Genomic DNA, 26,443 nt, shown 5'->3' with positions numbered 1-26,443 from the left:
GAGCCCACATGGAAGAAGCACATCAGCCTGTGTGATCACGAGGTGTCGAAGGGATCAGGTATCAGGTATCAAAGAACAAAAAATCTTATCATTGTGAATGAGGGGAAGTGCAGAATGGAGACCCAAAGCCCTCCTGTGGGCAATTGGACATTCCCTTACAGAAGGGTCACAGGGAAGAGACGAATCATTCAGGGTGCAGTCTAGCAACGATGAAACATACAATTCACCCCCCTCCCACCCACCCACACTATCATGATCCCAATTCTACCTCACAAATTCAGCTAGATCAGAGGGTGTACACTGGTACATATAGGAACTGGAAACACAGGGAATCCAGGACAGATGATCCCTTAAGGACCAGTGGTGATGTAGGCTTGAGGAGAATTGGAGTTCTTGGGTACTTACAATTATTTACACACTTGGCTGCTAACTAAAATGCTGGTAGTGTAAATCCACTAAGAGACACCTGGGAAGAAAGGCCTGACTACCTACTTCTAAAAAAATCAATCATTGAAACCCCTTTGGCGCACAGTTCTGCACCATGCATTGAAATCAAGTAGGTGACAACTGGGGGTAGTTAAGTGGTGGTTCAGGAGAGGCCATGTACCTGTATTGCTCCTGCCAGGTGAGTGGTACTGCTCTCTGGTGGTCCTCTTACATGGACACTGTGGGGGACGTTAGGCCGGTTGTTATATAGCAGAGGCGGGGCTGTGTTGTTCACCACTGCAAAAGTAGCATATTTGAAATAACAAATTTATTTGGAGTCACTTAACTACATTTCTGTGACTCCACTGTCATTTTTCAGGAACCTTCTGCTTGCTAAACAGTCCATCTAAGTGTGTTTATGAGAAGATTCAGCATTCTTGCACCTTCTAAAACTGGTGGTAATCCTAATCTCCCCAACCCACCAGTGTCTCAATATTGCTTTTGGTGTGTTAGTTCAACAGGGAAGGGAACTTCCAGGGCTTCCATCTTGTCTTTCCCATCATTATTGGCTGTGTAATCTGTGTATTGAGCTATGTGGGGATTGGGCTAGTAGTGAGTAATTTTCTTCCCACTATACATTGAGGAATTGGGGAAGCAATTCTAGATATGACCCACCGATCCCACTGTGAAATGGACTTGGGCCACAACTCTCCAAGTTCCCACTGTGACTAGTAGCCCATAGCAATGCATCAAATCTCCTGTGGTTAGCATGTATTCAGAGGCTATGTAGTGGTCTGGCTGTTTTCCTCTCCCCATGGCCTAGTCATCCTAAAAAATAATTCCAGTTGCTTATAGAGAAGACTTTGAGGAAAACTCGCAATATCTTCTAGAGCAGCATTGCAGAGTTCTTCCTCAACAGGACTCTGAAGTATTTTTGAGTTGTAAGAGCTGAGTGAGAGGCTGTTGTCTTGAGTTAAGTCAGATTTCTGTGTACTCCCCCAATCTGAATTTTCCTGATCCTATCAATCAAACAGCATTTGGGTAGCTTGTTCATATCTTCCCTCCTCTTTTTAGTCCCTGCTAAGATTCCGGTGGGTCAGACTGTTCTGACTGGAACTTCATTTCTGTGCTCACCTTGTTTCTGGCAGTGGGAACAGCAGCCTCTCCTGTTCTCTAGTCCCATCCTTCCTGAGGAGGCTGACGCCATTGTCACCTTTCAGAGCCACGCACCACAGAACCTTTTAGACCGCTCCCCTCAGTAATGCTTGAGAAGTACCAGACGGCAATAAAAGTCGGCAGACTGAAAAACCTGATGTCCTCATCTCACTCCTTCTTCATGAAACCCTGTCTTGTCTTTGTCCAGTTATGGCACTTGATCTCCGTCTCCATGTATAATTTATACATGACTACTATCCATAAAGACTTTAAAAGTTACCCCCAAGCCAAACCCCATGCTGTCAAATCCATTTTGACTTAGAGTAACCCGACCGGCTGGAGTAGATTCGCCCCTCGACGACTATAAGGCCCCAGACTGTAGTGGCTGTGGTAGCCCCAACACTGCTAGTGCACGTTTCGCCGCGACCGCCGGGCCGTTTGAACTGGCAGTCTTTCGAAGAGCAGCTGAGCACCCAGGAGCTTCCCGGGCTCCATGCTTAAAAGTCCAGTGTTGAAAAAATATTATGAGGCACAACTCTTCCCCTGTATCAGTTCATTGCTTTAGTGGAGCTGCATTCTGCTTCATTTGTCCTGCTCATGCTAGGGCGGAGATGGCTGAAATCGCGGAACGTTCCCCTAGGACTCTTCATGTGCTCATGACGTTGCCGTGCCATGCAGAAGCTCTCCTCCTACAGCCGGGGCTCAGATGAAGTCCCAGAGTCCAGCATTGTTAGTCCCGCAGTGGAAGCTAACTGTGGACGCTACTCAGGTTTAGAAAAGGTTCTAATCTCCTTTGAATTCCTCTAAGCCTTGGACTCAGTAATCCCTTACAGCAGTGCACTCCATGGGTGGTGTTGGCAGTCTGAAGGATGCCTCTTCATTCGTTTTGCCTTGATTGTCTTTTTATCTCGTTAAGTGCCTGTTGGCTCCTATGTTACATGTGAAAAATAGATAGTGGTGTCAAATGGGCCTTAAAGACACAACTTGATTTTTTTTAAAAAGGATTTAAAAGCAATAGAGTATTGTATATGAGTCAAGAGACTTCATTCCTACCCTGATTTTGTGCGGCCTTGGAAAAGTCAGTCAGCCTCACTGGGCCTCAGTTTCCTCATTTGTTAAAACGAAGGGGCTGGGTTCATGCAGTGTGAGTTCTCAGTTCCCATTCAGCTTAGATTTCCTTTATTTGTGGGACTGTGATGTCAGTAGGAGTGGGGTTACGATGTGAAGTGGCACTGTGTTCAATGCCATAGATCTTGCCTTCTGCAGAAGCCATGGTCCCATTCATTGTATGTATTCAGCACAGGCCATTGCATTTCAAGACCTAACTTCAGAATATTCTTAAAAACGGAGATAAAAGATGAATGCTTTGCTGGTTATTACAGCAGTTTTCCTTCTAAAGATAGGCTTTTCCTTCTGAAAAGTACTTCAGTTTCTTTGATGGCTTCTACGTATATGTTAGTTGAATGGTCTGTTGAGATTCACACAGATACGGGAATCCAATGAGTTTCAGAACCAATTTGTATGTCTCTGTGGGCATACTTCTTCTAGTGTTTCTTGTTTAGTGCTGTTTACCGTCACTTTTATCTGCTTCTAAGGATTTGGAGAATTTCTGTAGTGCCTACCGTATTCCTTGAATCTAATGTGCATTCTTTAATCAGCAAAATTTGAAATTGTGTGTATTTCTGCCTACTGCATGCAGGTAGTTGTCTTTGACGTTCTGGTTTTCTTCTGAATGACTTACATTTCTCAGTAAGGAACTTTAGACTCACATTGTACAGATCAAAATTTCAGATTAAGTTCAAGAGAGAAAGTTTTATGTTCTTTCTGAAAATCAAAATAAAATTTCTTCTACTAGAAATTCGTTTAAAATGTTGCCTCTTACCAACTTCCAGGAAAAGCATATTTATTCAGTAGGACTTAGCAAAAGTGCCCGGTGAGGTTTTCCCTTTGTATTACAGTGAAAGCCTAACATACATCGTTACCCTATTTTGCTTCTCCGCACACTACAGTGATTATTTGCTGCAACTTTGTTGGCAATGGAAGCCTCCTTTTGGCTCCTCGGCCCTTTTGACGTATCCTCAATCATGTTTGATAAACGTCCTTGTCTTTTGAAAACTGGAAATTCCTCAGTTACGTACTCAGTTCATCTGACATATGGCACACTGAAGATTAGAAAACTCATTACACCTCCAGAATTACAACCCTGTGTTCTTCTGACTGTGAGCCATGGAAGCCAGCAGACAGCATGGGATGGATGAATTGTGGGCAAATGTTGGGAGTTGGTTATGGTGTCACGGAGACCAGACAACAGGGAATGTGCCTTCACAAATCCTAGAACGTGAAAAATAAGGGTCATTTTGTTTTTTCCCACTGACCAGCTTTCTGGGTCACTCCCCTCTCCCCCCAACTTCATACCATTTATTCTTGCCTATGTTGAAAGTACTATGTTGATAACTTTGTAAATTGTCTTCTCTGGAACACCCCACCCCCCAAAACCCACCCCCAACACTGACTTATTGCATTCTCACTCTATGCTTGGCTAGGCACTTTTTTCTTCATTCAGAATTGGCGGTACCCACCCCTTTCCCCATTATCTATAGCACATAGTTTATGTTTCCTAGTTTAATATATTTTTTAAAAAATCATTTTATTGGGGGCTCATACAACTCTTAGCACAATCCATATATACATCCATTGTGTCGAGCACACTTGTACATTTGTTGCCATCATCATTCTCAAAATATTTTCTTTCTACTTGAGCCTTGGTATCTGCTCCTCCCTAACAAACCCTTGATAATTTATAAATTATTATTGTTTTGTCATACATTGTCTGACATCTCCCTTCACCCACTTTTCTGTTGTTCATCCCCTAGGGATGGGTTTATATGTAGATCCTTTTAGTCAGTTCTCCCTTTCTACCCGCCCCCCCCTTCCATCCACAATCCTGGTATCGCCACTCTCACCACTGGTCCTGAGGGGATCATCTGTCCTGTGTTTCCAGTTCCTATCTGTATCAGTATACATGCTCTGGTCTAGCTGGATTTGTAAGGGAGAATTAGGATCATGATAGTGGGGGGAGGAAGCATTAAAGAACTAGAGGAAAGTTGTATGTTTCATCATTGCTGCACTGCACCCTGACTGACTCGTCTCTTCCCTGTGACCCTTCTGTAAGGGGATGTCCACTTACCTACAGGTGGGCTTTGGGTCCCCACATTAAGGATCCCTGATTGCATAGAAGGTGTATGTTGAGCAGTGATCGCCATGATTGGCAGTTAGAAACCACCAGTAGCTCCGTGGGAGAAAGAATGTGCTTTCTACTCACATAAACCATTTCAGTCTCAGAAACCCCGGGAGGTCGCTATGAGTCAGCATGGATGGAAGCAAGTTTGGGTGTTTTGGTTTGGGGTGCTGTAGTGGGTTACGCACTGGGCTGCTTACTGCAAAGTCGGAATTTTTAAACCACCTGCTTATTCAAGGTAGAAAGATGAGGCTCTGTACTCCCATGAAGATTTATAGACTCAGAAACCCACAGAGGTAGTTCTTTCCAGCCTGTCACATAGGCTTGCCATGGATCTAACGGACTGGATGGCAGTGAGTTTGAGGCTAGTATTTAACACCCTTCCTGATCTGGTCCATTTCTTAGAGCTTCATTTAACTTATGCACATCTAAGTGGGATGTTTTGCCACTCTCTGTCATCTTTTGTCTCCAGGCCACTAATTTCACTTTCAGAATGCCCTTGCATCCATTCCCATGTGTTCAAATCTTCTTTGAGAGTTAAATAGCATGCTTCCAGAAATCCTTTCCTGATGATGCTTTCCCTGTGCAAAATATCTCTTAGAACTTTACCCTGGATCTGTCTTACAGCCTTAGCAATCTTTATCTAGTACTATTTAATCATCTGATTGTCTTTTACAGCCCAGTGGCCTCCACTTGACTCAACTTTTTGTTTTCATAATCAAATGGAAGCAATACCCCACACAGATGATTATGTTAGTGGTTCAATTTTTTTGTCCAATGTCTTTATTTTATTTATTTATTTATTTTAAAAAATCATTTTGTTGGAGACTCTTACAACTCTTATAACATTCAATATATCGATTATTTGTTGTTGTCTTTTAAAATCATTTTATTGGGAGCTCATACAACTCTTATCACAAGCCATCCATTCATCCATTGTGTCCAGCACTTTTGTACATTTGTTGCCATCCTCATTTTCAAAACATTTTCTTTCTACTTGAGCCCTTGGTATCAGCTTCTCATTTTTTCCCCTCCCCACCTGCCCTCCTTCATGAACCCTTAGTTATTTATAAATTATTACTATTTTTTCATGTCTTACACTGACCGGTCTCCCGTCACCCCACTTTCCCCCTCTCCGTCCCCTTGGGAGGGGTTTATATATAGATCATTGTGATGGCACCCCCCACCTTTCCTTCCCCGCCTGGTATCGCTACCCAAGGGGTTTATCTGTCCTGGATACCTTGTGTTTCCAACTCTGATCTGTACCAGTGTACATCTTAGCCAGATTTGTCAGGTAGAATTGGAATCATGGTAGTGGGGGAGAGGAAACATGAAAGAATTAGAGCAAAGTTGTACATTTTATCAGTGCTGTACTGCACCCTGACTGGCTCATCTCCTCCACACAACCATTCTGTAAGGGGATGTCCATTTGTCTACAGATGGGCATTGAGTTTCCACTCCACACTCCTTCTCATTCACAATAATAAGATTTTTTTTTCTTCTGGGTCTGTGATGCCTGATCGTATTGACACCTCATGATCACACAGGATGGTGTGCTTCTTCCATGTGGGCTTGGTTGCTTCTCAGCTAGATGGCCGCTTATTTATCTTCAAACCTTTAAGACCCCCAGATGCTATCTTTTGATAGCCAGGCACCATCAGCTTTTTCTACCATATTTGCTTTTGCACTCACTTTGTCTTCAGCGATCCTGTCGAGAAGGTGAACATCATGGAATGGCTCCATACATGAATTGTATCAAGTACATTTGTACATATGTTGCCATCATCACTTTCTAAACATTTGCTTTCTATTTGAGCCCTTGGTATCAGCTCCTCTCCACCTCACCCCACCCCCTGCCTTGTGACCCCTTGATAAATTATAAATTATTGTTTTTATATTTCACTCAGACTGCCATTTCCCTTCACCCACGTTTCTGTTGTTCAACCCTCCCCTCCGGGGGGGGTTGGGGTTAGGTTAAATGGTTTTATAACCCAGTTTATGCCTGTATAACAAGCAGGCGCACAAAACTCAGTGGTGTGTCAGAAGCATTTAGTTCTCTTTCTATCTGGAGATTGGAGGTCTCTCCGGGATTCACCTGGTTTTGTTTCCAAACTGCAAGTTGGGCCCAGGTTTTCTCCCCGTCTTTCAACCTCTTGGAACAATGGCTATTTGGGTCAATTCTTCTGTCAGCAGTAGCAGAAGAATAAAACATCAAGCCCAGAGTGCAGGTTCAAGCCTCCACTTGTTTCCTACCTACTAAAATCGTCTCGGCTGCAGTTGCATCATCCCTTGACCCGAGTGGTCCCACACCACAGGTCAGACTGTTGAGACTGTGGCTGCCTTTTCACACGGAGATCATCATTGCTGGCCCTTCTTCATAGCCTGTGTGAGTCTGGAATCACCAGTAGAACCTGCGCAGCATCACAGCACACAAGCCTCCACCGGCCAGTAGGTGTTGGCTACACGTGCAGTGCATCGTGGCTGAGCCAGGAGCCAGGGCAGGGAAACACCCTCTTTCGTGGGATAGGAAACAGTCACTGGCAAATGGGCAGATAAGGGAGGAACAGATCATAGAGTTCAAGGATGTACTTTTCCACAGTGCCCTTACTTTAAGGTTGAAGTTATCTATCAAAAATGAAAAGATTTTTGTTTTAAGTAAATGAGAAGATATAACTAAATTACTCATCACCATGCCTGGCACATTGTAGGGGTGACTAAGTGTTGCTTTCTCTCCCCATACTTCTTTGGGGCTGTAGCTCATTTCTACTTAGTTGGTGTTCCAGTCAGTCAGTGGAAGCCAGACACCGTGAGCTGGGTGTCCAACAGGATTATTGGCCAGAATTGCTTATGAAAGCCAGACAGGGAGGAAGCAGGATTGGGCGGGAAAAGCATGTAGACTGTGATGCAGAGCTCAGGGAGAAAGGTGGGGAAGAGGCAGGAAAGATCAGCAAGAGCTCAGGCTGCCATGAAGGCCTGGAGTCTTAGCCCACCTCAGGAGGAGCGCTGGAGGGAGCACTAATCACTAGTGGAGTCCTGGGGGAGACAGAGGCGGTCAGGCCTTAATATCACCGCTGGATTCTCTTACTAGTCGGAGAAGTCCTAGTAAGAAGATGGCCTAGTAGATCCTTCAGCCCACACAGGTATAACTCTTCATGCATATTGAGAGAGCGGCTCTACCAAGGCTGGAGTGGGCCTCTCTTCTTGGGCAGAGAGTCAGAACAAGGAGATAAGTAGGGCAAACTATAGCCTCCAATGTCAGAGGAACACCGTTGGTGCACATTGTCTTCTTCACTGCTCATTCTAAATTCTGCCTCCCTCACCTGATCATCTCTGTTGCTCACTGTGGTTTCCTGTTGGGCCTCCTGAAACTCTATTTAGGAAGGAGCTGAGCTGCTGCTAACCATGTCCTTTTGAGACCCAGGCCACAACCCTTGTCCAGTCTTAACTGGGCAAAGGAATGCAGAGAGGTGCTTAAGTACAATAGAGTTCTATGCACGTTCCTTGCCTATCACAATATAGCCTGCCATTCCCTTCTGATCAGGTCACTCCCCTGGCTCCTCACTCCCGAGGTCCCTGCACAAATGGAGCCCAAAGGTGGCACTTGTGGTTTATTGTTCTATGGATCTTTGCTACATGCCCTAGTAAAAGTGAGCCCCTTTGGAAATCAGAACCTTGACCCCAACACAATGGACCCCAAAATTGCAGACTTGAACAACACAGAACCTCTAGTTGGTCATTGCAGCTATTGAAGTTGAATTGTGTTCTTCAGAAAGATATAGTTATAGTTCTTACCTACATAACTTTATTTAGAAATAGGGTCTTAGCAGAGGTAACTAGTTAGCATGAAATTATAGTGCGTTCCTAATCCAATATGACTGGCCCCTTATAGGAAGGGAAGAGACATAGGATGCCAGGTGAGGACAGAGGCAGAGGTTGGCCGCATGCTGCCATAAATCAAGGAACTCCTGGAACGAGTAGGTTTCTCGGGCGGGAAATCGCAGGAGAAAGAGTTCACGCCAAAGCCTGGTTTGTGATCCAAGGGAGTTTTTATAAAGGACGGAAGAAGTTTCAGATTGTACAGTCACTGAACAAGGGCAGCCTCATGAGACTGCAAACCCACATGTGGTGGCCTGAGGCCAGAGAGACTGCGCCACAGCCGAGAGGAAGATGGAAAAAAGGGGGGAGGGCAAGCTCGGGTCCTGGTGTTTGGGACCTTTGCCTGGGAGGTGTGGTTGAAGGTATTAGTTGACCCCATTGGCTGAATTAACCCCATCTGGCCTATTTTGGGCCCACCCAGGTGTAGCGCCCACCAGGTTCTGGCTTGAATTGGTGCATGCCCTATGGCTGCTGACCCTGGCCTGGTTCTCTTCCAACCTACTGTAGTGGGGGCCTCCAGGCATGAAGAGGGACATCCCCGGTCCTTGTTTCTACCTAGCAGAACTACAAGAGGCTGAAGAAACCAGGAAGGATCTCCCTTTTAGCCTTCTGGGAGCATGATATTGCTGACTAGCTGAACTGAGACCTCTAGCCACCAGAACCATGAGCAGATCCCATTCTGTTGTTGTAAGCCACCAGCTTTATGGCAGCCTGGGGAAACTAATACACTTGCTTTCAGCTCTTGCTTCCCAGACCCATATATTCTTTGCGTGGCAACAGATATCCAGTTCAATGCATGTACTGCATACGGCATCATGGGAACCAGCTACACCGTTTCCTGCACATTCAGACTCTCTGTGAGACCATGGTTTCTGGATTGTATGATGTATGATACAAACAGTAGATCCACCAGTCATGGGTTTACTCTTGTTTTGTAAACCAAACAAGTCAATATTATGGAGTCAATTCTGACTTGTAACAGCCTTATAGGCCAGAGCAGCACTGCCCTGTGGGTTTCCCAGGCTGTACATCTTTATGGAGCAGAAACCATCTTTCTCCTGAAGAGTGGCTAGTAGGTTGGAATTGCTGGCCTTGTGATTACACAACATGTAACCCACTACACCACCAGGGCTCCTTAGCCCTGCTTTATAGTGAGGTGGACTTCTTGATCAGTTGCCATATATTGTGAGATTTTCTGGCTCGACTCAGGTGCTTTATTAATTCCCAGATTGTGTGCTGGCTCAGGCTTTGCAAATAGGAAAGGCAAATTCCCGTCTTGAAGAGTTATCTATTCCTGTTGGAATAAAACACTGATCCTTCTAAGATGGAAGAGACCCAATGCAGTCACTTTGTGGCACTGCTGGTCTCTCGTGCCAACAGGTTGATCACTCAAGGCTGGCAATATAGGTCACTCAGAGGGAGATCAAACTTGAGAAGCTGGAACTGATGCTTTGGGGCAGGAGTGCTGGTGGTGTCTGCCTTCTCTTTTTGCCAGTGTAGCCTCTAGAGAAAACTGGTTAACATCAGCTGGCCAAGTCATTTTTGTCTACTTGGTGGTTATTCAATGTCTCTTCCATTGTAGTAGCTATCTGGTAGGTAATATGCAGTAAAAAGATTTTTATATTCTGTACCCACTGCCATATGTCCATCCATATCTCTCTATCTTAGCCATTCTGCACTCTCATTTTCAGTCTTTTTCCTTGCGGGCTACTGGCCAGGTGGCGAGGCCATTTGCCACTGTCCTAAGTCTGTGCTGCATGGAGCATGACCACATGCAATACTCCGAGCTCTTTCACATTTTCCTTTCATGTGTTGCACTGTTTTACAGTTGGTGACCATTTTGTGACTTGCATCCACATACATAGATCACTTCTCTCTAAACCAAGCTCAGGCTTTTCTCTTCCTCCAGCTAATTATCTAGCTATTAGCACTGAGCTGATGCCGACTTTTAGCCACTGAGGATAACTGTTCCACAGGGTCTTCAAGGGAGCAGACCGCTACATTGTTCCCCTACAGAGCACCTGGTGGGCTCACACTGCCGATCTGTCTGCAGACAAGTATTTAACCCTTGCGCCACTGGGACTAATTGTCTAGGATCCCCAAGTGGCCTTCGCAGGAGTGATCTAGGCACCTGCTTATGCAGTTTACACATGTCCTTGGGTCCGATCGGATCTTGATCCTGGCTACACTGTTTCTATTCTACGGAGGCTACTGCTCGGCCCACTTCATTGTGTCACTTGGTTGATCCAAACGAAATTCATCTCATGAGGGACACATGATCTCTTGGTGCCACATGGTTCAGTGTGTCATGTACCAGGCTGTGCATGGCTGACCATGATCCAGAACCATAGGGGTTTGCAGGCTTGTTCTCTCCCTGTACTTGCCATTTCCACACTGAGGCCCTTTTTTCCACTGGCTCTTCAACCCCAGTAGAGCCCCTAAGACCCTGTGTTTCAGGTGGCAGGACCTTCTCTGCTGAGCCTCCTGCAGTCCTTTTCTACTGTTGACCCTGCTGTCGGATTTCATGCCCCCAGCGTGTGGCCTGGGAGAGTAGTCCTGTGCCGGGAGTTCATGCCTCCCCTGTTAAGAGACCTGGTAGGCATCATGTAGGAGCCCTGTTGGCACCGTGATTGCACATCGGGCTGCAATCTGAAGGTCGGCAGCTGCTCCAGGGGAGGGAGAGAAATGGGGCTCTGTGCTCCCACAGGGAAGAGTGGCAGTCTCAGAAACTCACAAGGGCACTTTACCCTGTCCTAGAGGGTCTGTATGAATCGGCCTTACCTCTGTGGCTGTGAGTTTTTGTTTTTGATTAGACATTGTACTTTCTTCCTTGTGGATTCAAGGTACACGAATTTTTTCTTTTATTTTGGAGGGAATGTCAGCATTCTCACAGTCACTGGATCTCTGAAAACTCCGCTCAAAGGTGGACTTCTGAATCTTTGTAGTGTTTCTTCTCTGACAAGCGTGTGCCTTACTGAGGTTTTCCGTATGCTCATCTTGATTGATGATACCATCAATGGAGTGAATCAGTGCATTGTTTAGCAGGGTGTCCTGATCTGATATATGATAACGGGTAAGAGAATTACCATACCTTTTTTGCAAAATTGTAAATACACATTGTTTTCCTCTGCATATGGTTTCTGGCTTCCCACCCTTTTAAAAATCATTTTATGGGGGGCTCTTAACAGCCATTATAACAATCCATACATCAGTTGTATCAGACACATTTGTACATATGTTGCCATCATCGTTTTCAAAACATTTTCTTTCTGCTTGAACCCTTGGAATCAGCTCCTCTTTTTTCCCTACCTCCCCCACCCTCTCACCCTCATGGACCCCTGATAAATTATTTTTGTTTTCTTACACTGTCTGCTGTCTCCCTTCGCTCATGTTTCTGTTGTTCATCCCTGGGGGTAGGGTTGGGGTGGGGGCCATTATACGTCAATCATTATAGTTGGTTCTCCATTTCTTCCTCTTGTCCCCCACTTTCTCCCTCATGTTATCACTGCTTCCATTACTGTTCCTTAGGGGTTTATCTGTCCTGGATTTCATGTGTCGAGAGCTCTTATCTGCACCAGTGTACATGCTCCAGTCTAGCCAGGTTTGTAAGGTAGAACTGGGGCCATGATTGTGGTGGTGGGGGGAAACATTAAAGAACTAGAGGAATGTTGTGTGTTTCTGATTCCCTTTTTAATGAGGCGAGAAAGAGTGCATTAGGTCAAAGTTTGCATCTCTGGGACTGAGATCCCACATGCGGCGCTGCACCTGCTGTCAGGATCACAGCTTTGTTGGGTTAATGGTCTGACTCACTCACTGCCATTGAGCCAGTGTGACTCATGGTGACGCTATAGGACAGGGAAAACTGCCCCTGTGGGTTTACAGGAGTAGAAAACCTCATCTTTCTCCCACTGATCAGTTGGTTGTGTAGTTATTCTCCATAATGGGATGAATTTGCAGAGGTCAGTTGGTGAATTCAACGTATTCTTGATGTCGTTGATCCTTAAGTGAGACACACATGTCCACCATCCGTCCAACAGGATAGGGTTAGTGAGGCCTTTCTTCTAATTCCAGAGGCCACAGACCTAATATGGAAGCTCCGGCAGCCTTCCAGAGTGCCACTCTCAGTGTATGTTCACAAACAGAATCGCCACTGAACGGACCTGTGCGTCCAGTGGACCCACTGGAAGACAGACATGCGCCAGGGCTTCCTTTAGTGCCTGGGCCCTTTGGACCCCGCTGCGATGGGGATAGAATAGCATGTTGTGTTTCTGGGTATCAGTGAGTAAGTACCTTGTGTTCAGAAGAATTTTAAATACCCGGGTCTTACCCTTGCCCAAGTAAATGGCAGTAGGTTTCTTCGTGGGGATGGGAGATTCCTAACAGTGTATACTCACCCTGGTGCTGTAGTTCTAAACTTTTGGGGATCTAGGTCATTTTTCAATGGGCTCCATGTCTGAAGTTAGCTCAGGTCCAGAAATGAATAAAGGCTCATTGTTTTTTTTTGAGGTTACTTCCCTGAGCTCCCTGCTGTAATATGTTTTTACATATGTACTATTTTGGTATATACAGAGGGAGTTGAGCCCTGGCTTGGGGGATTATGCATTGGGCTGCCGATGGCATGGACAGCAGTTTGAACCCACTTAGTTCTCCAAGGGAAATGGATGAGCTTTTTTTCTCCTGTAAATATTTGAGCTCTCAGAAACCTGCAGGAGCAGTTCTACTCTGTCCTTCAGGCTTCCTGTAAATCAGAATCACCTTGATAGCAGTGGGTTTGGTTATATATAATGTCTTGGTTACAGGATATAAACCAAACCACTGCTGTCATGTCAGCTTTGACTCATAAGGAATCGATAGAGGAGAATAGAATTGCTTCCTAAGGTCTCCAATGCTGTACATCTTCAGAAGCAGACGGTCTCATTTTTCTCCAATGGAGCAGCTGGTGGGTTTGAATTGACAACCTCTCAGCAGCAGCCATTGTGTCACCAGGGTAATTTTGAATATGAAATGTGTATGTTATGTTTATTTATTTAAATATACAAACAATTATGAGGATGGCCCAAGACCTGGCAGCATTTTGTTTTGGTTTACATTGGGTTGCTGTGGGCCAGAACTGACTGGATGGCACCTGACAACAACAAACATTTAAATTTCTGATCAAGATCTATATGACAGGAACTCTGGAGGCACAATTGTTAAAACACTTGTCTTCTAACAAAAAATATCAGTAGTTCAAATCTATCAGTGATTCTGAGGGGGAACATATCTGTAGACCTATTCTACTAAAGAGCCGAGCCTGGAAAAACCCCGTGGAGTGGTGAGTTATAGTCTGTCCTATATGGTGACTAGGAGTCGAACAACAACAACATCTGTAGAGCATGTAGCACGACTGGATAGATCCTACTCCGTAGTTTCCATATTGTTGTTATTGTTTTTAATTTCTTGCTTTCTAAGGTGACTTTATGGGCTCAAGGATTGCTATCTTCTATTAAGCATCTTTATACTTCTTTACCAGTTGAGCTTCATTGTGGCTGATTCAGAATCAAACTAGGGACCACAGGTTTAGAGTTTGGTTTAATGCCAGATTTAACTGGTAGAAGTAGGGCCCTGCCACAAAACTTGCCAACCTATGTAAACAGGCCAACCTATGTAACAGCCACTTCTAAGAGTTGAAGGTGAACATACGGCAGGTGACTACACCACTACTAGAGCGTCTCTGACGCACCTGGGCTATTTTGAAGTCTTTCCAACAATATGTGAAAGTTGCATTTGCTTTAAATCTGTGCCAACCCTTGGTATTGTTAATCTTTAATTTTTTTAGCCACTTTGGTTATTGTATAGTGTATCTGTTGTTTGTTTTGTTTTTAAGGTCATTTTATTGGGGGCTCTTACAGCTGTTATAACAATTCATCCACAAGTGTATAAAACATATTTGTACATATGTTGATATCATTATTTTCTAAACATTTGCTTTGTATTTGAGTCCTTGGTATCAGTTCTTCTTTTTACCCTCCCTCAGGACCCCTTGATAAATTATCAATAATTGTTATTTTCATATCTTACGCTAACTACTGTCTTCCCCTATGGTTTCTTCCTCTCCCTACCTTCCCCTTCCCCTCCTGATATTACTACTCCAATTTTTGTTCCTGAGAGGTTGATCTATCTGGATTCCGTGTGTCATGAGCTCTTATCTCTACTTGTGTACCTGCTTCAGCGTAGTCCGTAGTGAAAGGCAGGACGGGGGTCATCATAGTGGGGGCTGAGGAACCAGAGGAATATTGTGTGTTTCATTGGTGCTATACTGCACCCTGGTTGACTCATCCCTTCCCTGTGTGTGACCCCTCTGTGAGGTGATGTTCCATTGTCGACAGATGGGTCTCTGCTCCAACCCCTCTCATTCTCAGTGATATATTTTTGTTTGTTTGTCTGTTTGTTTGCTATACTTCACCCTGGTTGACTCATCCCTTCCTTGTGACCCTTCTGTGAGGGGATGACCTATTATCGACAGATAGGTTTGGGATCTCTGCTTTGACACCCCTTGTTCTCACAATATGTTTTTTGTTTGTTTGTTTGTTTTGGATCTTCTGGTGCCCATTACTTGATTCCAATAACACCTCATGATCCCACAGGCTGGTGTGCGTCTTCCGTGTGGGCTTGTTGCTTCTCTGTTAGATGTCCACTTGTTTAACTTCAAGCCTTTAAGACCCCAGATGCTATATCTTTTGATAGCCGATTACCATCTGCTTTCTTCACCACATTTGCTTATGTACCAATTCTGTCTTCATTGATTGTGCAGAGAGGGTGTGTATAACAGAATGCCAGATTGTTAGAACAACGTGTTCTTCCATTGAGGGACAGCTTGAGCACAGACCCAAAGTCCATCTTTAAAAAAAAATATTCAGACTACATTTTTATTAAGTTTACAGTGAACACTTAAAGATTGAGGCAGATGTCATGCACTAAGCTGAGAGGTTCTGCTTCACTATTTGCATGAACAGGGTGGCTACTGAAGACCCCAGACTGCAGCACAGGAGAGTCAGTTGCCTGGACCTTAAACATGGCAGACATAGTTGTGGGCATCCTTTTCTCATGCACAAAAACCCCATGGACAGAAACAAAGTAACCCAAGCCTAGTGCACATGGGCTCTGTGTCCTGCTGCAAGTCTCTTTGCCCCAAGAGGATTGTGTGCCTTCGGGCTCACCATCACAGGTCCACAGGGCTGCACAGGACCAGATGGGCCTGCTGCCAGGTCAGCCTGACCCTAGTCCCTCCAGCAGCGCCCACACTGGGCATTGCAGCACTTGTAGAAGGTGGTCATTGGCTTGTCAGAAGGGTGGGTCTTCAGCCATATGATTTGGGCCCAGGGCTGCTCACATTTAGGGCATGGCTCTGCCGTGGAGTTTACTTTCTCCCAGGCAGCTACTCTTCCAAGCTTGGGATACTTCCGGTTGTCACCTCTCAGGTGACGTTCATTTAGGGCCAGGTGTTGCAGGCAAAGTGGTGGCAGTGCTGGCCCTCCTTGATGATCAGTATGTTGCTGCAACTCGGGCAGAAGGGCAGCATGGTAGCCAATTGCTCATGCTTCCAGGTGTAGTGTATCTTATTGTGGTTTTATTTTGCATTTTATTTTCTGTTAGTAATGATGTGTAGCATCTTTTTATGCAATTGATTACCATTTATATGAGATTGCTTTAAAAGGTTCATGGAGAATTTTCATGATCTTATAATTCAATATTTCCACAAATTTATTGAATCACTCTCATATATTTTCTTTTGTGAAGTATTTAATTCAATCTCCTTCTATTTTTTAAACTTACCTGTTTTGTTTTATTAAGTAGAATGGCTTATAGGTACAAACCCATTGTCAGAAATATCTTTTATAAATATTTTCTCCAAGTTTTACTTCATTTTTAGACAGTATCTTTCCAAGAACAGAATTTTAAAATTTTGATAAAGTCCAAATAATTGCATATTTTGGTGGATAAAAATGCTTAATTTTAGAGGGCAGTTTATTACCCATGAAACACATAACACTTCTCTGGTTCTTGAATCCTTCCTTCCCCAGGTATTATGATCTCAGTGCTACCTCACACATCCTGCTCAACTGCTGTACTTATATGGCACAGATGAGAGCCTTCAATATATGGAATTCAGGTCCGGCAAACCCCTCAGAAACAGTAATAGGAGTAAACAATTCCAGGGGGTTAGGGCAAAGGCAAGGGGTTGGGGGTGGGGGGATGGAAAGCAATGATGGTGGAATAACCCCCCACAAGGGGGATAAATACCAGGATTGTAGGTGAAGGGATAGAATGGGTGGTGTAAGATATGTGTAAATAATAATAACAATACATAATATATTAAGGGTTCGTGAGGGTGACAGGGTGGGGAAGGGAGCGAATAAAGAGGTGCTTGCTAATATTAAAAGACTCAAGAAATATAATGTTTTGGTGCAACATTTGAACATATCTGCTTGATATAGCAGGTGTGTGGATTGTTATAATATATGTAAGAGCCCCAGTAATATCATTTATTAACAAACATGCTTATTTTTTAAGTAATCTACTTTATCCATCTTTTAAGACTTGTGGTTTTTTTCTGCCCCCTTAAGACTTATTTTGCCATTTGACAGCCAAGAGGAAGGACATCCTACTATATATTTTAGGAAACAATTGTATCTTCTTACTTAAATCGCTGGCACGTCTTAGATTCAAGATTTTCAAAACATGACTATTTAATTGATCCAGTAGCCTGTTTGTCCACTATACGACAGTGGCATTTTTGTGCAAAGAAGCTGAGCATCTGGGGCTCTATTCTCTCTATGGGCTACTTACCTATCTTTGTATCCAAATTAGAATGGTCATCCACTTGTTTTCTTCTTTAGGACTCTTAGCTATCCATGCTGCTGCCCTTTATTTCTATATAACATTTAGGACTTTGGATGCAGCTCGTTGATTGCTGTTTTAAAAAATAAAATTCCTTGATCTTTGATAGGTGTTCTGACCACAGTAATGATGAAATGGAAGAAGTCTACAGATTTCTTCAGTCTGAAATTGCATTCAAGATACATGAATAATGATTGGTTATTACAGCACTGGCTACCAACATAAAAGTTGGGAGTTGACAGAAATGAGATGAAACTCATAAAGATTGATATTCTTGGCAATGAGGAACTGAAAAGTATTGGTTTGGGTCATTTTGAATCGGGCTTTCATATGGTTTACCATATTAGGATTGATAAGTGAAGAGGAATGTCATCACATTTATTGTTAAAAAGATTATTTCATGACCTATCTGGAAATACATGGCTTTGGTGATGGTAATATTTAAACACTTGCAAGGAGGATTAGTTAACACAAGTATTAGTCAACTTTCTGCACCAACCACTAAAGACAATGGCGAAGAAATGAAATTTCTACCAATTTCTTCAGTCTACAATTGATCCAACATGCAACCAAGATACAGTAATAATCATTAGCGAATGGAATGCAGAAGTTGGAAACAAAGAAGATGGATTAGTAGCTGAAACATGGCGTTGGTGATAGAGATGGCATTAGTGACTATGATAGAATTTTGCTTCAAAAACATCCATGGGAAATTCCATTTCATTTTTTTTGTTTGATTTCCTATGAACTTATTGGTGCTCCTTCATATAGTAAGGAGCGCTGGTAGTGTAGTTTTCACACAGTTGACTGCTAACCACAAATTTGGGAGTTCAAATCCACCAGCAGCTCTGTTTGAGAAAGCTATGGCAGTCCCTAAAGTTTGCTGCCTAGGAAATTGTGTGGACAATTCTCTTTCGTCCTGTCGGGGTCACTATGAGAATCAACTTGAGGACAGTTTTTTTCTGTTTATTTTTAATATTCTATGTGTAGCAGACTCTTGGTACATCTTAAAAATAAAGAAAATCCGCACTCAAAAGAGAGGTGGCACATGAGTAGCCAGGGAAGTGTAAGCTTGTTGACTTGACTTGTAAGGGAGGGAGGTGATCACAGCAGGCCCTGGGATCACCACTGCCTGGTGTGCTGGGGAGAGGGGCCAGTATGACCCATGGTGTCAGCTTGTTCCCCGATGGTTCTCAAACAGTTACCACAGTCGGTAAACTGAGGTAGCCTCATACCGATGAGTGTTTCCACATGGAGTATTTCTTAGTGTGCTTAATGTCTTTTTAAAATGATCCAATAAAGCAACGAGGAAAAAAAATCCACTTAATGCCAATCTTAGATGGAAAGAAAGGAGCTGCGTCCTGGCGATTCTATCTCCAACCCTTCATTTTGCTTCCTTTTTTGACGAACTGTTGAAGAAGAACGGAAGAAAATCGATTTTGAGGAAATTAAATTTTCTTATGAAACAGAATGATGGTTTTTAAAACAAGGGAAAAGTGGGTTAAATGTATGCTAATTACGAGAGGTGCCTGGTTCTGCTTGCTGACTCCGGCTCTGTGCCTTTCTCTCTGTTCTCTCTCTGCTGCCTGCAATTTGAAATATTTTAAAGAGCAGATGTGCCCTGCTTGTGGATTTTGTGTAAATGTTGATGCGCTGTATAGAGAATGTGGCTGCGTCCCATGCTCTGTTGACATTACCCTCTGTTGCTTAGCTGCAGACAGTAAAGTCCTGACATGTGCCGCTGTGTGGAGGATGCCGAAGGAATTGGAATCAGGCAGTCATGAATCCCCTGATGAGTCCTCAAGCACCACGCAGACCCTGGAGCTACTCTGTCACCTTGACAACACAGCCCGTGGCAACATGGCCTGGTAGGATCCTGCATATTTTATACGCCCAGAGTCAGCCGGAAGGTTAGACGGGTGCTCAAGTTGGTACAAAATTTATATTGCAGAAGCTACATTATACTCTTAAAAAAACAACTTTCTTTTTATAAAATGGTACAAATTGATACCCCACCCCTACCTAGTCCCAGTGTTTTCTAGATGAGAAACATTTATGGAAATCCTACCTCATATACATCCCACAATCCTGCTCCTGTGCTTTTCCCTCGTCATCTGAAGTCAGCTTTGCACTTGGCTCCTGACATAATGACAAAAGTCAGCCACCGCACCGCACATGGTGCTTCTATTACTTAGTAAATTCGAAAGCAAGCTTTCGTTCAGAAATCTTACACATACTCTTTTTAAATTCATGACTTTAGGTTGAAGGCTTGTGATGTCTTTTTTCTATGAACTAAATGTGACCACATATTGTGTCTGCTCATGGCATATCCCCACGTGCTCCATGTCTTCATTCTCATGTTTGCTTTCCCCATCTGTCATATTGACGATCAAGGGACTAGGATGTGAAAATCTTTCGTTGGTGTTCCCTGGCCAGTGGCTGTATAAATGCTCTCATGGGAGATAGTTACTGCAGCTCCTGCTGAGCACAAAGTGAGTCTTGACCCTCCTCAGAATACCGTACGACCTGAGCATTGACGTAATTGCAGACTAGGTCAATTTAGGGAGCCATGGTTTCTACCGTGAAAGAGAGAGGGTGTGTTCATTCCATATCCTCCTCTCTGGTCGATTCTGTCATAGTTGCCTCTACCTGCTTGATTTAATTCAGTAGCTGTTCATTATGCACCTGCTGCGCCATGCCATCCTGGATGGATGCCTGACAATGTCAACATCTGTATACAGTGAAACCATTGTGACTGCTATGCGCTCCCAGTAAAAGGAGTAACTCTGGCTAGAGGGATTAAATTTGGAGGTAGCCTTTAGAGTGATTCGGGTTTCTATGGTCAGGATTTGGATATAGCAGTAAGAAAGGAGAACAGTGCTTCAGATAAAGCACAGTGTGTTGTTGTGACAGAGTTCCCTTTATAACGATTACACTACCACTCGCTTGGGAATCATTTCTTCTTACAAAGGTATGTGATATTAAATCAGTACCTGGTATTGATGAGTCAGGTTGGGAGGCACCTAAGGAATGTTAAACTCATGGGAGAGCTTGCCTAGACTGTGAGGGGGCGTCAAAAAGTTTGTGGGAACAGGGGATGGAAAGATAATGGAATTTCTCCATTAGCTTTTCGAAGTCCTTCACATGTCAGCTGACTGCCTAGTTCAGAATGATTCTCAACTCTTGAAGTCACCATCTTTGTACACATTAAGCATCCTGATGGTACTGTGCACTAGGCATTGGGCTGTGTACCGCATAGTTAGTTGGTAGTTCAAGCTTACCAGGCACTGTGGTTGTCTACTCCCGTAAAGATTTATAGTCTTCAGAAACCATATGAAGAGTCACTATCAGTCAGAATCGGCTGAATTACAGTGAATGGGTTAAGAGTTCCGCATTTCAAACCATAACCATGTTTTCCTAGGAAGTAAATAGGCATGTGTGTGTGCATGTATGTTTTCCAGTAGGAATACCAGTCTCAGTGGGAGCAGAGATAACTAAGACATAGTCCAGGTCAGCAGGCAGCTTGAGGAGATTGACCTAAACAGAGCACGGTAGTATCCCGTGGTAAGTGCAGAACTCAAGGTGAGCTCAGAGAGCAGAGTTTGGACCCATCTGGGGATTAGAGCTATGGGAGGGACTGTCATACTACACCCTCCAACTCTCCACCTTGCTTAAAGTGTTCTAGAAACGATATCATCCAGAAGAGCAGGACACCTAGCCATCTCTGTGTGTCCTTTAGGGAAATGAATACTAGGCTCATATGTTAAAGTTGGATCATACATATACACATTATCTGAAAGAAAAACTTGTGATGAAGCCATTTTTGATATTTTAATATATCCAAATTAACTAAACTCCATAATTTCATCCTGGAATTCCCAATATTTTTATTTTGCTGACAGTATTCATTATTCATCAAACTTGTTTTTGTTACCCAATCAATTATTACATATCCTTTTTTCTTTTTAAAACCTTCACCTTGAGGCGGAAGGACCTTGGGCCTCTACTCAAGCACTCCCTCAATGCATGAATACTTTCTTCTATTAAATTGGCATTGTATGATGCTCACCCTCCTGACACACCGCTGAAGCCAAAGCGAGAGAACAGGCAAATGTGATGAAGGAAGCTGATGGTGCCCGGCTATCAAAAGATATGGTATCTGGGTTCTTGAATGCTTGAAGATAAACAAGTGGCCATCTAGCTCAGAAGCAACAAAGCCCACATGGAAGAACACATTAGCCTGTGTGATCACGTGGTTCCAAAGGCATCAGTTATCAGGCATCAAAGAACAAAAAAATCATATCATTGGGTGCACACCTCCATGATATGATCGCTGAGGACAAACGGGTGCATAAGCAAATGTGGCGAAGAAAGCTGATGGTACCCAGCTATCAAAAGAGATAGTGTCTGGAGTCTTAAAGGCTTGAAGGTAAACAAGCGACCATCTAGCTCAGAAGCAACAAAGCCCACATGGAAGAAGCACACCAGCCAGTGAGATCACGAGGTGCCCAAGGGACCAGGGATAAGGCATCATCAGAAAAAAAAAATCTTACCATAGTGAATGAAGGGGGAAGTGCAGAGTGGAGACCCAAAGCCCATTTGTTGGCCACTGGAGATCCCCTCACAGAAGGGTCTAGGGGAGGAGATGAGTCAGTCAGGGTGCGATGTAGCACCGATGAAGAATACAGCTATCCTCCAGTTTCTAAATGCTTCGTTCCACCACACTAACATGATCCGAATTCTACCTTGCAAGTCTGGATAGAGCAGAGGATGTACACTGGCGCAGATAGGAGCTGGAGGCACAGGGAATCCAGGGCGGATGATGCCTTCAGGACCAGGGGTGTGAGGGGCGATACTGGGAGGGTAGAGGGTGAGTGGGTTGGAGAGAGGTAACCAATTACAAGGAGCTACATGTGACCTCCTCCCTGGGGGGGTTGGACAACAGAAAAGGGGGTGAAGGGAGTCATCGGACAGGGTAAGATATGACAAAATAATAATTTATAAATTATCAGGGGCTCATGAGGAAGGGGCTAGCGGGGAGGGAGGGGGAAAAAAGAGGACCTGATGCAAAGGGCTTAAGTGGAGAGCAAATGCTTTGAAAATGATTAGGGCAAAGAATGTACAGATGTGCTTTACACAATTGATGTATGTATGGATTATGATAAGAGTTGTATGAGTCCCTAATAAAATGTTTAAAAAACAAAAACCTTCACCTTGAAATAACTGTAAGTTCACACACATGCAATTGCAATAAGTACAGAGAGATCCGTCAGTTTCTCCCAGTGGTAATATCTCTTGTAACCATAGTACAGCAGGGAATGGACGCATATACAGTCTTCCTGTTGTTGATTTCAGTTTAGGTAATTCCCTTCATAGGATGGATCCCGGGTGTGCAGAGTAGGAACCAGGCCATAGCATTTTCAAATCCGTGGCTAACCTCTCAGAAGCATGCTGCTGGCCTTACTTCTGAGGCATCTGTGAGAAGATTGTCCTGCCAATCTTTAAGTTAGTAGTCTTACATGTAGATATTTGTGACACCCAAGGATCCCTGCTTTGTTGAGGTTTTACATGCACTCCTGAGTGTGCATTTATTCCTGAGTGTGCATTTATTCCTGTGCCATTTTTGCTACATGTGTAGATTTTCATAACCCCCACTGTAGTCAGGATAAGGTCTCACCACAAAGCTTTCTCAAACAACCCTTTTATAGCCACAGCTAATTCCCTGTTCTCATTTTGAGAATTCATATAAACAAACTTGTAGATCTCTGTGTAACCTTTGATATTGACTCTTTTTCACTTGGCATATTAACTTCCTGGGAATCCAAGGTGTTGCCTCTATTAATAATATGTTTTATTAATTGCTGAGTAATATTCCATGATTTGAATGCACTTCAATCGTTTAACTCTAGTTTGTTTTTCTTAATTTTTGGTGAATAAGAACAAAGCTACAATTAACATGAACCTATTAATATGTCGATTTTGGCATGACATAGGTTTTCATTTCCATTGGATAAACACCCAAAAGACTACAAGTTCGAAGTTGTTTGGTAAGCACATGCTGCTTAGTTTTGTAAGAAACTGGCAAATTATTTGTAGAGTGACTTCACCATTTTACATTCCCATCAATAATGCACAAGTGGTAGAATCGAGTCAGGAGCCACTATCATGTTCGGCCTTCATTTGGGTTTCAGTAATTCCTCTCAGTTACATTGCCATTGATTAAGCCCTACCAGGTATCCTACACCCTCCTTGCTATCAATTTTAGATTTGTTTTTCCCTTGCCTCTGGGTCTGTTAACACCCACTTCCATTCCCCTGCCTCCCGATCTCCTGAATTCCCCTGGAACCATTGGTCCAGTTGTTTTCTCTTCCAGATTGTTTATCCCACCTATCTTATCTAGATAGACATGCAGCGGCAATGATAAGCAAGACAGAACAAAACAAAAACAAGACAGAGCAAAACAAAACAAGAAAACAAAACTAACACCGAGGAAAGCAAGAGGAAATAGGGGAAAGAACTAGGAGGCATAGCACATTTATAGAGGTCTAAATTCAGACATGTACATATGTAAATATATTTTTTATATAATAACAGGGAAGTAGATCTATGTGCATATATTTAAATGTTAAATATTAAGGTAGCAACGGACATTGGGCATCTACTCAAGTATTCCCTCAGCACAAGAACACTTTATTCTAACCTGGCATTCCATGATGCTCACCTTCCTGACACAATCACTGACAACAAAATGGGTGCATAAGTAAATGTGGTGAAGAAAGCTTATGGTGACTGGTTATCAAAAAATAAAGCAGCTGGGGCCTTAAAGACTTGAAGATAAACAAGTGGCTATCTAGCTGAGAAGCAAAGAAGTTCACATGGAAGAAGCACACCAACCTGTGTGATCATGAGGTGTCGATGGGATCAGGTATCAGTCATCTAAGTCCCAGAACAAAAAATTCTATCAATGTGAATGAGGGGGAGTACGGAGGGGAGACCCAAAGCCCATCTGTAGACAATTGAACATCCCCTTACAGAAGGGTCACAAGGAAGAGACAAACAAGTCAGGGTGCAGTATAGCACCGATGAAACGTACAACTTTCTTTTAGTTCTTTAATGCTTCCCCCCCACCCCCACTATCATGACCCTAATTCTGCCTTATAAATCTGGCTAGACCAGAGCATGTACAGGGCTACAGGTTAGAGCTGGAAACACAGGGAGTCCAGGACAGAGAAACCCTTGGGACCAAGAATGAGAGTAGCGATACCAGGAGGGTAAGGGGAGGGGAGGGAAAGAAGGGGGAATCAATCACAATCATCTAGTACAAACCTCACCCAGGCGGATGGACAACAGAAAAGTGTGTGAAGGGAGACATGGGTCAGCATAGACATGGAATAATAATAATTTATATGTTGTCAAGGATTCATGAGGGAGGAGGTGGGAGGGGAAAAATGAGCTGATACCAAGGGCTCAAGTACAAAGAAAATGTTATGAAAATGATGATGGTAACATATGTACAAATGTGCTTCACACAATGGATGTATATGTGGATTGTGATAAGAGCTATATGACCCCCCCCCCTCAATAAAATGATTTTAAAAGAAAGAATTTGAGTTGGGTGAATACAGTGGTAGTGAAGAGTGTTATTTCATATCAAAACTTAGGTTTTAAAGGATGTTTTGGATGTGTGTGCCTTTCTTTTTTGGCCCCAGGCGCTCTACCAGAACGGAGCCTCCACTTATATATTCTATGTGATGGCAGCATCGCAGAATGCTGCACCCGTTTCCCCATACCCAGAGTTGTCGTCTTTTCCGCTCGTGTCAATGTCTCAGTGTCCCGCAGCTTGGAGGTGCACGGTGTCAATGGACTTGTGTTCACCTTCTCCCTGTTCTAGAGCAGTCTGAAGTGCCAGTTTATATCACCACTCACACTTTCATTGATTTCTTGAGCAAGAGCTAGTTGATCCTTTCGATGAATAGAAATTTAGTAGAAATACACAGTTGGGCAAACCTTTCTATTGGCTTTAACTCCTGTTAATGAAATGAGCAAAGGCTAATGATGAGATTATTGAAGGCTTTGTGATAAAATATGTTCTGTTTGAATACTAATTGGCTATGTTTCAAGCTCAGGTGCATAGGAAACCAAATGAGCTCTGGACTGGAGAACACAAAACCTGGTTTCGTTGTCTTGCCCTGATCTTAGGTAGCAATCCAATATCAGGAAAGTCACTTCATTTCTGTAGGTCCACTTTGTCCTGTCAAAAATGGGCACAAGCTTTCCTAATTATTATGATGATTACTACATGAAGTGATATGTATGGGAATGATATACAAACTGTGCTTACTAAGAGAAATAATGGAAATAAGGAAGATGAATGGTTTGGTATAAAGTTCCTACAGATCATTCTAACCCGGATTTCCCACAGTTCCGTCCTGTGGGGTAGGAGGTTCTGTACGCCGTGAAGTGAGCTGAGCTTACAGGGACCAGCATATAAATATTAGCACTTACCTCCTTGAGTGGGACCAACGGGGATCCAGTCCTTTTCTCAGATGTCATTTCTTCAGAGGGGTTACTGCTAATTATTCTGTCTTAAGTAACCAGTACTTCACTCACCACCCGCAATTGCCATTTGACCCAATTTTATCTTTGGTAATAGGAGTTCTCACTGCTTGACATAACATTATTGATCTTTATGCTTATGTGGTTATTTTATCCTTAGTAAGTTTCTTAAGGAGAGGGGAGTTGTCAAGTCCAGTCCTGTATGCTTAGCACCAAAAGTGGCCCGGCACAAAGTAGGTACTCCATATATTAGAATAAAAAGTGAATTGATGAAGACAATAACCATAACGAGCCATTGCTAGGAACTGGGCC

General features: G+C 43.5%; 1 protein-coding gene and 1 pseudogene across 2 annotated transcripts in view; one reads left to right on the top strand and one right to left on the bottom strand.

Moving 5' to 3' along the window:
- EIPR1 (EARP complex and GARP complex interacting protein 1) overlaps positions 1-26,443 on the top strand; it is a 241,402-nt gene that overhangs the window by 143,730 nt on the left and 71,229 nt on the right. For both annotated transcript variants that reach the window (XM_075555673.1, XM_075555672.1), the window contains one exon: positions 19,287-19,443. In XM_075555673.1, coding sequence (XP_075411788.1) covers positions 19,287-19,443 — 157 coding nt within the window. The remainder of the gene's footprint in view (positions 1-19,286; positions 19,444-26,443) is intronic.
- On the bottom strand, positions 15,955-16,256 carry LOC142454311 (DNA-directed RNA polymerase III subunit RPC10 pseudogene; annotated as a pseudogene).

The sequence above is a fragment of the Tenrec ecaudatus genome, chromosome 8 (assembly GCF_050624435.1).
Source record: "Tenrec ecaudatus isolate mTenEca1 chromosome 8, mTenEca1.hap1, whole genome shotgun sequence".
NCBI classification, from domain to species: Eukaryota; Metazoa; Chordata; class Mammalia; order Afrosoricida; family Tenrecidae; genus Tenrec; species Tenrec ecaudatus.
This window is presented reverse-complemented; position numbering and strand designations above follow the sequence as displayed.